This window comes from Ahaetulla prasina, chromosome 9 (assembly GCF_028640845.1).
Source record: "Ahaetulla prasina isolate Xishuangbanna chromosome 9, ASM2864084v1, whole genome shotgun sequence".
Lineage (NCBI taxonomy): Eukaryota > Metazoa > Chordata > Lepidosauria > Squamata > Colubridae > Ahaetulla > Ahaetulla prasina.
The window spans coordinates 24,451,796-24,464,721 of record NC_080547.1 but is presented as its reverse complement, the minus strand read 5'-3'; the positions used below and the strand labels follow the sequence as shown (position 1 = coordinate 24,464,721).

The following is a 12,926-nucleotide window of genomic DNA, read 5'->3' as shown; positions in this document are numbered from 1 at the left end:
ATGGCATAGTTCTTCATCTAAATTAAAACTTGTTACTCTAAATATTTTCCACATTTCAAATATATTCATTTAGCCAGCAATTCAATAACCTATTTTTCATGGAAATATCCCTCTTTTCCATGGTCCATCTCCTAAAGCAGAGGTCCTCAAACTTGGCAGCTTTAAGACTCGTGGACGTCAACTCCCAGAATTCTCCAGCCAGCATAGCTGGAGAATTCTGGGAGTTGACATCCACAAGTCTTAAAGCTGCCAAGTTTGAAGACCTCTGTCCTAGAGTAATTCAGCTGCAAAATGGCCACAAAATATTTTAGGAAATCTTCAGTGCTAGAAGGGAGTGGGGTTTGCTCTCTTTTTATATATTCCTTTATTCTCCTTATATTCGTACATGACTCTGTTTACATATATATTGCAAATTGCAGATGGGGAGGAATGCTGGCATGCAAAAACTTATTCTAAATATATGGCAATGAAGAGATTGAAATTGTAAATTAAGCTATTCCTGGGGGGTTTTTTCCTTTGTCGTCTGATTATAAAGGAATTCGCTCAAAGATAAGTTTGAGATTTATTTATGCCTTTATTTAGAAAATGTTTATGGCTACCCAGCTTATATATGATATTTCTAGATAGCAGAAATGATTGAAAAGGGTTCATTAACAGATATTATCATATTAATGGGGCCCTGGAGGCTAAACCAGTGATTCCCAAAGTGTGAGCCGCGGCTCCCCAGGGAGCCGCGCTATCGTCATAAGGGCGCCGCGAAGAAGCAGCGTCTGCTCCATACGCGGTGTTGCGAGATCCCAGATGCACAAAGCCGGACACGGCCGCAGCGACCGGGACTCATACACCGCAACTTGGGATAACTCTAAAAGCCTAGGGACCTTTGCGCAGCCGCACTCACACCCTCCGCGAGGCAGGCCACAGCAGGTAGGAAGACGGCAGCCGCCGCCGCCGGACTAAAGGAGAAGCGCGAGCGCCGGCTTCGCCCGCCCGTTTGAATCCAGCGCCTGCCCAGACGACGGACTAAAGGAGAAGCGCGAGCGCCGGCTTCTCCCGCCCGTTTGAATCCAGCGCCTGCCCAGACGACGGACTAAAGGAGAAGCGCGAGCGCCGGCTTCGCCCGCCCGTTTGAATCACAGCGCCTGCCCAGACGACGGACTAAAGGAGAAGCGCGAGCGCCGGCTTCGCCCGCCCGTTTGAATCCAGCGCCTGCCCTGACACGCTGTTCAACATGGCTGCGGCCATCACGCTCGATGGCATCGGGAAAGAGGGGTTGCGCAGAAAATAGTAAAACTATTTTGTTGGTTCCTCCCAGGTGAGTCAGGCTGGAGGCGAGAACAGTCACCTCTTTTACAAGGCGGAGATTTGAGGGAACAAGGGGATCGTGAGAGGTCAAACTCCGAGACCGAAGCAGGGACTTTCATTTCTGGGAAAGTTTTGCAGAGGTTGCTCTTATCAAAGGAGACGGCGCGTCCATCAGCAAATCCAGACGGGTAGACCTTCCTCTGTTATTGCCTGCGTTTACTGTCATGCAGACGGCGGCTTACACATCAGTTTGTCTTGCAATTTAAAATCTCTTTTTGAAGATCATTTATCTCAGCTTATCAAATGGTTCGAAAAATACTTTGAAGCAGATAACATTGAAAAATTTACTTGGATTCAAGACCCATTTAGAGCCAAAGCTCCATCAGAATTTACCTCTACAGAAGAAGAATCTCTTATTGAGTTGTCTTGCGACACAACATTGAAGTTAAAATTTGTTAGCATGGAACTTTCTGATTTTTGGATATCAGTAAAAGAGGAATACCCACTGCTTAGTTGCAAAGCCCTAAGAATATTAATTCCTTTTGCAACGTCCTATTTGTGCGAAGCTGGGTTTTCGGCAGTCGCGGTAATAAAAAGTAAATATCGCTCAAAAATTAACCTCGAGCAAGAAATGAGAGTCGCTATTTCCAATTTTATTCCAAGATTTGAGAAGTTGTGCAGCGAACAACAAGCCCATCCATCCCATTAATAATTTTAAATCATTAAACGATGTTCAATAAATTGTGAATTTAAAGCTCGTATTTAATTTATTTTTCAATTAACCTAACCTTAACGATCTAAAAAGTAGATTTCCAAATCCTTAAAAAGACAAAAATTAAAAAAAAAATCGGATGTACCTATTAAGGGAGCCGCGGAAAAAATCCGAAGTGTTATGGGAGCCGCAAACCAAAAAAGATTGGGAACCTCTGGGCTAAACCATATGATGAGTAGCTAAAGGAACTTGATATGTTTAGCCTATCATACCTCCATCTCTGTTTCTTGTTCGGTGAAGTCAAAAGCCCAGTAAGTGGAGTTTTTGGAAAGACAAACCCCCAGATTTTGAAATATTTTTGCATCAGGTTATGAGTGATATTTTATTGACTTGATTGAAAACTATTTAGTCTGATTGCAGATAGATCCCGATTAGTGCGAGTTCAAATAATGCAAAATTTGATTTAGGGCAGCTTGATAGAATTACCTATTTCCTTTGAGTTAGAACCAATTACCGTATATACTCGAGTATAAGCCGAGTTTTTCAGCACGTTTTTTGTGCTGAAAAACGTCCCCTCGGCTTATACTCGGGTCTATACGGCTTATACTCGAGTTTTTTTTTTTAAGCCCCTCGGCTTATACTCGAGTATATACGGCTTATACTCGAGTTTTTTTTTTTTTTTTTTTCACATTTTACCGGACGGAAGCCCTGCCGGTGCAGTGAGAGGGCGGGGCGGGGGAGCCGCCAGCCTTCTCAGCTGAGGGAGGGAGGGTTCCCCCAACCGGTAGGTGCCTCATTTCCCACCCTCGGCTTATACTCGAGTCCCCAGTTTACCCCAGTTTTTGGGGTAAAATTGGGGACCTCGGCTTATACTCGGATCGGCTTATATTCGAGTATATACGGTACTCAATTTTCCATAGAAATATCACATTACTTAGTGCAAATTTGAATAGTGCCACGATATTGCAATCACATTCATCACAACCTACATGTATTTCAAAAGCTAACCTATCTTTTAGATAGGATTGCTCTCCCTATGTGTGACCAGCTGCAAAAAACATTGGCCTTAACAGATCTTCCCATGGATGATCTTGGTGCCATCCCTTAATTTGTCCCTTTTTGTCAATAACTGCTGATATAAAGAGAAATTGAAATGGCAAAACTTGTCAAGTTGAAAATGATCCTTTAGCTAATTAGGCCTCTGGTTTATAAGAATTGAACTAAAAGCAGAAATACATTTGCTGGCACTCAGCATTGAAGTGTGAAGGAATATATTTTACTATTGTTAGTAGAAGATCAAGAATATTTTAGGAGTCCCTGTGGATTTTACTCCATTAGTCGTTGCCGACTATAAGGGGAGGTACACATCTTCAATTCAAGGCCATTGAGCCAGTGCTGTCCGAAGACATCCAAGGTCATGTGGCTAGCATGACATCATGAAGTGCTGTTACCTTCCCACCAACATGGTACCTATTTATCTACTTGTAGTTGCATGCTTTGGAACTGGTAGGTTGGCAGCAATTGTGGCAAGGACAAAAGCTCATCCCGTCACATGGGTCTCAAACCCAGGTTGTTGGTTTTCCGCCCCTAGAACATGTTGGCAATTGGGAAATCACCCAAATAACTTCTGTGACCTACGCAAAGGAGCAGTTGCTCCAATAGTTATCCTCCTTTTCCCTCCCAGGCTTCATTTTTAATAGGTAAACAAGAATGTTCTTTTTTAAAAAAATAATGTGTACAATAATAATAACATCAACAATAAAGATACTCCCTTAAGATCTGTTTACTGTTCAATATCTCTCTCCAGCTAGCACACAAGAGATGACATTTTCCATCAGCTAAAGTGTCTTTGAGGACAAACCTACACAAAGGGTTCACAGCAGTCCAGTAGTACCAAGATATGAGTAGCTGGGCCCATGTCTTTTTCTCCGGTTAAGGAAATCCAACTGGAAAAATGACATCTATTTATATTATCAGTTTTACTTCTTGAGTATAAAACAATTCAAACCACTTTAAGAAACTTTCAAAATTAAATTGTAAGCAATTGTTAATTGGGCTTATTTCGTATATAACTATCTAATATAAACTCTGTGTATGTGTAATCAATTATAATACACTTCTATAATTACCATATTTTTAACCTACTGTATTTTGTGTAAATGAATCCCATATCTCATTATATATATCCATGCAAAGTTTAACATCCATAGGCAATCCGTTCATAAATGTAATCAAGTCTCCAGCCCATTAAGTAACTTCATTCTGCGCAGTGACTTAAAATGATCTTCCTTTTCCACCTCTGCTAAAATAGAAATAACCATCAGATAAGTATCTTGGAGAGGCAAAACTCCTCCTGGATCATTTGCTATAGATTTTAGCTTAGAAGTTGTTATTTCTCATGGGGATGTTAAATCAGGACAATTTTAATTACATGAAAATCTTTTTATAAGATAGCATATAAGTGGTTATTGGCCACTGGTGATATTTAAATAAAAAAGAAAAAGTTGTTGCAAAGCCAGAATGCAACTTCTTAGGAGGGGAAAATAAAGAATATCTTCCATCTCTCCTCTCAAGATCTTGTCTCATTGAGCGTGAGCACCACAAAAGACAAGAAAAAGACAAGAAAAATTCTTTATTGGCCAAGTGTGATTGGAATTGTCTCCAATGGATAAACTCTCAGTGTACACACAAACAATAAAGTAATGTAATCATAAGATACCAATAGGAGAAATTAATAGGAAAGATGAGAAGGATAACAGGCAACAACAATGCAGTACAACAATTGCACAGATTTATTAGATCAAAGCTTGAATATGGTTTTCTCTTTAATGCATATCTCAGTTTGAACACAACTAATTAGAAACACATATGTGAGGAGACAAGGAGACTGACCTTGGAGAAGAAACCCAGAGGTTATTAAGGCAACACCAGGTGCAGAAAAAACATGTGCTAAGTCCAGAAGAGTTGAGAGAGTGTTCCCAAGAGATTTAGACTCACTTCCCTGCCACCTCCCAGTGGTATAAGAGGATGGGATGTTCAATGGTTTAAAGTTTAATGGTTTAAAGCCACTGAAAAAAGTGACTTTCACCCTTACAACCGTTGCAGCATCCCCATGGTCACATGATCAAAATTTAGGTGCTTGGCAACTGATTCATATTTATGACGGTTGTAATGTCATGTGATCACCCTTTACGACCTTCCGACAAGCAGTCAATGGGGAAGCCAGATTCACTTAGTAACTATGTTACTAATTTAACAACATTGATTCACTTAATAACTGGGGCAAGAAAGGTCGTAAAATGGGTCAAAATCCACTTAACAACTGTCTCGCTTAGCACTGGAAATTTGGGGCTCAATTGCGGTCATAAGTCAAGGACTACCTACACATCAATGCCAAATATTGGACAACTTTAGATGGGATCTGTCTGGTTGTGCAGAAGTCCTTTATAAAACAGTATACATGTGTGCAATTTTCTGATAATGAGGACCACATTACTTAACATTAGAAGAGAAGACAGGAGCACCAATGGATGCAATGGAGATGCAAACAGCAAAACTATTTCAACTCCTACCCTCAAAACGAGGCTATAGAGCACTGCACACCAGAACAACTAGACACAAGAACAGGTTTTTCCCGAAGGCTATCACTCTGCTAAACAAATAATTCCATCAACACTGTCAAACTATTTACTGAATCTGCACTACTATTAATCTTCTCATAGTTCCCATCACCCATCTGCTTCCACTTATGACTGTAACTTTGTTGCTGGCAATCCTTATGATTTATATTGATATATTGACCATCAATTGTGTTGTAAATGTTGTACCTTGATGAAGGTATCTTTTCTTTTATGTACACTGAAGACAAATTCCTTATGTGTCCAATCACACTTGGCCAATAAAATTCTATTCTATTCTATTCTATTCTATTCTATTCTATTCTATTCTATTCTATATGTCTGATTGTGCAGTAGTCCTTTATAAAACAGTAAAGATGTGTGCAATTTTCTGATAATGAGGACCACATTACTTAACATTAGAAGATAAGACAGGAGCACTAATGGATGGAATGGAGATGCAAACCGCGAAACTATTTCAGATATATATGAGATCTTGGAGGCAAATGAGGTGGTTTGTCTTTAATTGATTTGATGCTATTTTTATGCTTGCACTGCCTCCAAATGGTAGGAAGTCATAGCTTAATTCTTGGCACAGCAGAAGCAGCATTCAGCAGTGTGATTGAAGGGGGTCACCAGGGTCCCAACAGAAACCTCATAAAAATAGTACAACTGTGTGGTTAAAGTGTCAGACAAGCACCTTGAAATGTTTCCATGAAAATTGATATTCAGATGCAACCATGCTGGATGATTATGAGTCGGAAATAAAATTGGTGTCAGCTCGCTAGGCAAGAAACGGCAAGGACAGGCTTCCAGTGATGTCAAAGCGTGGATAAGTGAATTTATTGTAGCAAAGTAAAATGAAGCTATTAGGAAAGAATTCAAGGGACTGCTAGGCTTTTATATGCAAGACCTATTTATGGTGAAATTCAGGATCAGATTTTTGTGTCTTTTTCATCTTTCACACTATGTACTATTACAGTACTTTCAGCTGGATAAATTTCAAAACACAAATAATATAAATGCAATTTGAAAGAATGTACTATCTAAGAGGCTGATGGCAGAAGTAAATAGCCAAAATGGGCAAGGATAAAGAAATCAGATGGACAACCAACAAGGTCTCTTCCCTGATCACTTTGTCTACATTCTTAAGCCACGTTAACTGAAGTGGATCCCACCCAACTGGAGCAGATAATTTTTAGGTGCCTTCCTAGGAATTAGCTGGTGATTTTTAAAAAAATGTACAATATTGCACATATTTTTCAACTCTTCTCATTCAGTCTGATGAGAAATTAGGTTTAAATGTTTTTTCATTGGAGAAGAAATTTTCCATGAAATCCTGATGAAATTGATATAGGATTCTTCCCCCTTAATTTTCTTATAGGTTGAATGTGGTGTGTCTCATCTTTTATTCTGTTGCACAATAATCTTTCCAGCATTTTTGAAACCTCCCTGGCTTTCATGCTGGATTAAATACAAAGAGAAGACAATCATGAGGAATTTTTTTCATAGACTATTTTCAGATCTGGAGTTGGAGACAGTCAAGGAGACTGCAGAATTGCTAAGAAATGCCCTAAAAACAACCAACAAAAAATCAGATGAAAAGCATTTTTTTTATTTAAAAAGTCATTTCACAGGAGAGGATTTCAGAGACAGGATTTGAAGGCCCAATATGAGCAAACATCTCTCAGTTCAGGGCTCAGAAGTCTCTGTTATGATTCTGATATCATTCTGCTTCTCTATTTAGCTGTCTCTCATTTACATTATATTTTTCTCTGAATTTTTTTCAGGCAATCTTTTAACTTCCTTGTCCATTGACTTCTGTTGACCAAGTCAGTTGACCTTAATTCAGTTGCTGCTAGTGAGCAAATTCTCCAATTCTTCAGAAATAATGAAGAGCAAAGGACAAAAATAACACAAAGGGAGGAACAAGATCAGGAGTGACATCCTGTCATCTTGTATTAAATACCGTGATGTTCCTAGTAATATCTAGTCACCTCCAAGGACAGCTTGATGCATGATGCTGCATTGGATGAACCATTATTTAGATTCAAAACATGCAGGAGGCCTCCTATATTTAGTTTTTATTGGGTAGGACATTTGGTAATATTTGAAAGTTTCAGAAGAAGGGTGTAGAAGTTTTTAGGAGCCAAAATAGAACCTGGACAAAATTATACTTGATTTAATCTCATTAATTTGTAAACTTAACTAAAATGGTTAAATAAAGTTCGTATGACTCCTTGCCGTTTTTTAAGTAATTTCTATCTACAATCACATTGAAAATAACCATCTACCATCACCTTTCTTGAGAGGTCCTGAGCACTACCTGCAGCCTTGAGATCTCGCGTCTGGCATCTTAGGTTAGCACCTGATGTGAAACATGAAATGTGACACTTCTGTTTTCCATCAGTCTGCTAGGATAGGTGAATCTGAACTCTTTCGACCACTTGATGTAACGGAACAAAACAAATTACGTGTGGAATAATCATGGCCTTTTGCTTTTTCCAGCACCCCTATCCAACAGAAGATGAGAAGAGGCAAATAGCAGCACAGACAAATCTCACACTGTTGCAAGTCAACAACTGGTAAGTAAAGATCTTTTTTTTCCATCAAGTGTAATAATTAAATGGAAATGTTTGTTTCCTGCCCAAAGGGAGAATTGCTTTCTTGATTAGGCTGATCACTTATTAGTACCAAAAGTATGGATCAGTATCACAAGTGCACAGGCTTAATTAAATCTGTGTAGATCTATAAATCATGCCTATCATTAAAGAACTAAAGATCCATCTGCTGATAGGAACAAACTATTGATGGTTCTAAGGTTCATGGGATGTGCCTTCTACTGTTCCTGCTCTTTGAAATGGGCTTGGATTAGACTTTTTCATTTTAAAAAAATGTCCCTCTGTGAAGTCTGACAAATGGCCACTTGTCTTCTTGCAATGCCTTGAAAATGATGTCATATCAGATTGCTTTAAAACATTCTGGGTAACCCTTTTTTCTTTCAGAGTTTGCATTCCCTCAGAAAAGACCTGTTTAAAAAGCCATGAATAGTGGGACTAAAGTAGTTGGGTGGTAACAAAAGCCAAACTGGATGGGGGCATCCATTTCCTTACTGATATTTCTCTTGTTTTTCTCTTTTTGTTATCCATTTCTCAGGCTCCTGGGAAAGAATTGAGCCCCTTAGAGGTCACAGCAATTATTTCAATGTAATTTATTTATTGACCTTTAAATTAGTCCAGAGCAGTGGTGAAATCCGAATTTTCAAAATATCCATTCCCACTCAACTCCAGGGGAAGGATACGGCAAAATTCCCATTCCCACCCCACTCTGGGGGCAGCCAGAGGTGGTATTTGCCGGTTCTCCGAACTGCTCAAATTTCTGCTACCGATTCTCCAGAACCTGCTGGATTTCACCCCTGGTCCAGAGGCCTCATGTAATAACTTTGAAGATGGTCTATGTATTACAGCTATTTAAAAACTTCAGTCTACATTGGGGCTTTTGATCGAAGTGAATATTTGTAGCTCGGGGTTGAACTGTGGGGTCCTTGGAGCCGTCCGAGCTTGGTGATTTTTTTGCAAATGTTCCATTTCCCAACTAGGTAACATCAGTAGTAAAGTGATGATGTTACCTAGTTGGGTAATGAAACATCTGCAAGAAAACCACCAAGTTCAGAGAGCACCAAGGGCCCCACAAGCTGGCTCTTGTTATAGTTTTTTTAAATGTGAAGGAAAAATTCAATATCCCCCGTTAGGTCAATAAGATGAAATACCACACTACTTTTTTTTTTAAAAAAAATCTCCCTCTGTAAAAACTGGATCCCATTTTTACTAGAGGATCCATGTTTATGATCAGAACTCGAAGACATAATAAATTCCAGATCCCCCCACACAGGGGTGAAATCCAGCAGGTTCTGGAGAACTGGTAGCGGAAATTTTGAGCAGTTCGGAGAACCGGTAAAGGAAATTTTGAATAGTTCCAAGAGAACTACCCTTGGAGAAATACCACCTCTGGCTGGCCCCAGAGTGGGATGGGAATGGAGATTTTGCAGCATCCATCCCCTGCCACGCCCACCAAGCTACGCCCACAGAACCATGGCAAGTCTCATAAAATTTATATATGATCACATTTTCTATGAGATTCCAGCCCCTTTGTGGCTGGACAATTTGTGGTTTGACAATCACAAGTAACCATACATTTCTGTCTGAATGAAAATTAGTTCGAAGGCCAGGCCTGAGTATTATAGGAACCGGTACTGAATATTTTAATCCTTTGAAACAGGGGTCTCCAACCTTGGTCCCTTTAAGACTTGTGGATTTCAACTCCCAGAGTCCCTCAGCCAGCAAAGATGGCTGAGGAACTCTGGGAGTTGAAGTCCACAAGTCTTAAAGAGACCAAGGTTGGAGACCCCTGTTTTGAAAGACCCTTGTATGAATCTGATTTTTAAATGACGATGTTCCAATCTTTGCATTAATAGCGGGTAAACATGCAGAGGCTTCTGGGGTAAAGTTTTTGTTTTTTTTTACATGATTGTAAATGTTTTCTTTGTATTGGCTGATATTTGTGGCATCTGTTGGCTCACGCTGGTATTTGTAGAACGTTTGCAAGAAAGATTTGTTTTCTTCTGAGGAGGAAAAAATCAGCTCTTTGTGGAAGGCAAATTCCTTACATTCCAGATCTATATTAATTCAATAGCACCCTCTGCTGGTTACTTATCGTCAGCAACAAGCAGCATTGAATATAGGTGTTTTTTGTAACTTGTCCCATACATGTGCTCATGACCCACCCACCCCCGGAGCATTTTTTTCCAGAGAATAAGTCATCTGTGTACCAAGTTTGGTTGAAATTGCTCAAAGTGGGCCTCTGTGGCTCAGACTGGTAAGACAGTCTGTTATTAAAACAGCTGCCTGCAATTACTGCAGGTTCTAGTCCCACCAGGCCCAAGGTTGACTCAGCCTTCCATCCTTTATAAGGTTGGTAAAATGAGGACCCAGATTGACTTTGTATATAAATATACAAATAGAATGAGACTATTGCCTTACACAATGTAAGCCGCCCTGAGTCTTTGGAGAAGGGCGGGATATAAATGTAAACAAAAAACAAAAACAAACAAACACACATACACACCTAGAGGGGTGTTAGGGGTGTCTTACCCCCACAGTGTTTGTCTCTAGAGGGTAAGTCATCTGTGTACCAAGTTTGGTTAAAATTGTTCAAGGCTTTCCAGAGTTATGCTAGAACACACACACACACATGCGCACACACACACACACACACACACCGAGGGATGTTAGGGGTGTGTTACCCACACAGTATTTTTTCCCAGAGAGTAAGTCATCTGTGTAGCAGGGGTGAAATGTAAAATTTGTTACTACCGGTTCTGTGGGCGTGGCTTGATGGGGGGAATGTGACTGGGTGGGCGTGGCCAACCTTTAAACTTTTAAAAGCATTTTTTCTACAACCTCTTCGGCTGAAGAGGTTGTAAAAAATGCTTTTAAAAGCCTCTGATGATCAGGCAACTCAGCTGGGATCGCAAGAGGAGCCTTTTAAAAGCATTTTTTCTGCAACCTTTTTGGACGAAGAGGTTGTGGAAAAAATGCTTTTAAAGAGTTCTGACGATCCCAGCTGAGCCGCGCGATTATCAGAGCCTTTTTTTTTTTTACTTTTAAAAGCATTTTTTCGGCCGAAGAAAAAATGGTTTTAAAAGTAAAGAAAAATAACCTCTGATGATTGTGCACCTCAGCTGGGCATGGGTTGGGGGGGCAGGGACTTTTGCTACCGGTTCTCCGAACCACCTGCCACCATCGCTACCGGATTGGACAATGCGGTCCGAATCGGGAGCATTTCACCCCTGCTGTGTAGCAAGTTTGATTAAAATTGCTTGAGGCATTCCAGAGTGATGCTGGAACACACACACACACACACACACACAAACACACACACAAACACACACACCCCTAAGAGGTGTTAAGGGTGTCTTACCCCCACAGTATTTTTTTCCAGAGAGTAAGTCATCTGTGTACCAAGTTTGGTTGAAATTTCCTGAGTGTTCCAGAGTTATGCTGGAACACACACACACACACACACACCAAGGGGTGTTAGGGGTGTGTTACCCCCACAGTATTTTTTTCCAGAGAATAAATCTTTGTGTAGCAACTTCGGTTAAAATTGCTTGAGGTGTTCCACAGTTATGCTGGAACACACACACAGAGACACACGCACACACACACCGAGGGGTGTTAGGGTATCTTACTCCCACAGTATTTGTTTCCAGAGAGTAAATCATCTGTGTACCAAATTTGGTTGAAATTGCTCAAGCCGTTCCAGAGTTATGCTGGATTGTATAGATATATACAAAGATCCTTTGATGATAGATAGATAGATAGATAGATAGATAGATAGATAGATAGATAGATAGATAGATGATAGATAGATAGATAGATAGATAGATAGATAGATAGATAGATAGATAGATAGATAGATAGATAGGTTTATATCCTGCCTTTCCTTTAAGAGCTCTAGACAATAATCAAAATATAAAAGTTCTGTGCACAGTTGGAGAAAATAATCTCATGTCAGAAAAACTCAGGAGGCCATCAAAGCTAGGTGGACAAACACCTTTATAGGTAGTCCTCATTTAGCAACTGCCTTGTTTAGCGACTGTTCACAATAACAAGTCATAATTTACAACCAATCCTTGCATTTGCGACTTTTGTAAGTCTGCAAAGCAAAGGAAAGCTGTCAGATCATAAGCGCAGTTGCAATTTCAACATAGGACTTTCCTGCCTGAGCTGGGGGTTGGACTAGATTCCCTTCCAACTCTGTTATTCTATTCTTTTCTAAACTTCTTCGATTTCAGAAACAACAACCAGACTGCCAGTCCCAGTGGTGGTTATTAAATGAGGACAACCTGCATAAACAGGAATAGGAATAATTTGATTTGGTATAAATGCTGTTATAAAAGCAAGAACAACGGGAGGGACCTTCCACAGGCGACAAAATCTGACATTCTCCATGCGCTGTTGGGAAGAAGAATCGGATGAAATTATCTTGAAATTTAGTTTTAAATTCAGTTTAATATGAGTGTTTGTCTGTTTTTTTCCCGAAGGCCATCACTCTGCTAAACAATTAATTCCCTCAACACTGTCAAACTATTTACTAAATCTGCACTACTATTAATCTTCTCATCGTTCCCATCACCAATCTCTTTCCACTTATGACTGTATGACTGTAACTTTGTTGCTGGCAGTCCTTATGATTTATATGGATATATTGACCATCAATTGTGTTGTAAATGT

General features: G+C 39.9%; 1 protein-coding gene across 12 annotated transcripts in view; it reads left to right on the top strand.

Annotated features, from left to right (window-relative positions):
• Positions 1 to 12,926, top strand: part of PKNOX2 (PBX/knotted 1 homeobox 2) — a 345,970-nt gene that overhangs the window by 328,128 nt on the left and 4,916 nt on the right. For all 12 annotated transcript variants that reach the window (XM_058194341.1, XM_058194335.1, XM_058194332.1 and 9 more), the window contains one exon: positions 8,140 to 8,216. In XM_058194341.1, coding sequence (XP_058050324.1) covers positions 8,140 to 8,216 — 77 coding nt within the window. The remainder of the gene's footprint in view (positions 1 to 8,139; positions 8,217 to 12,926) is intronic.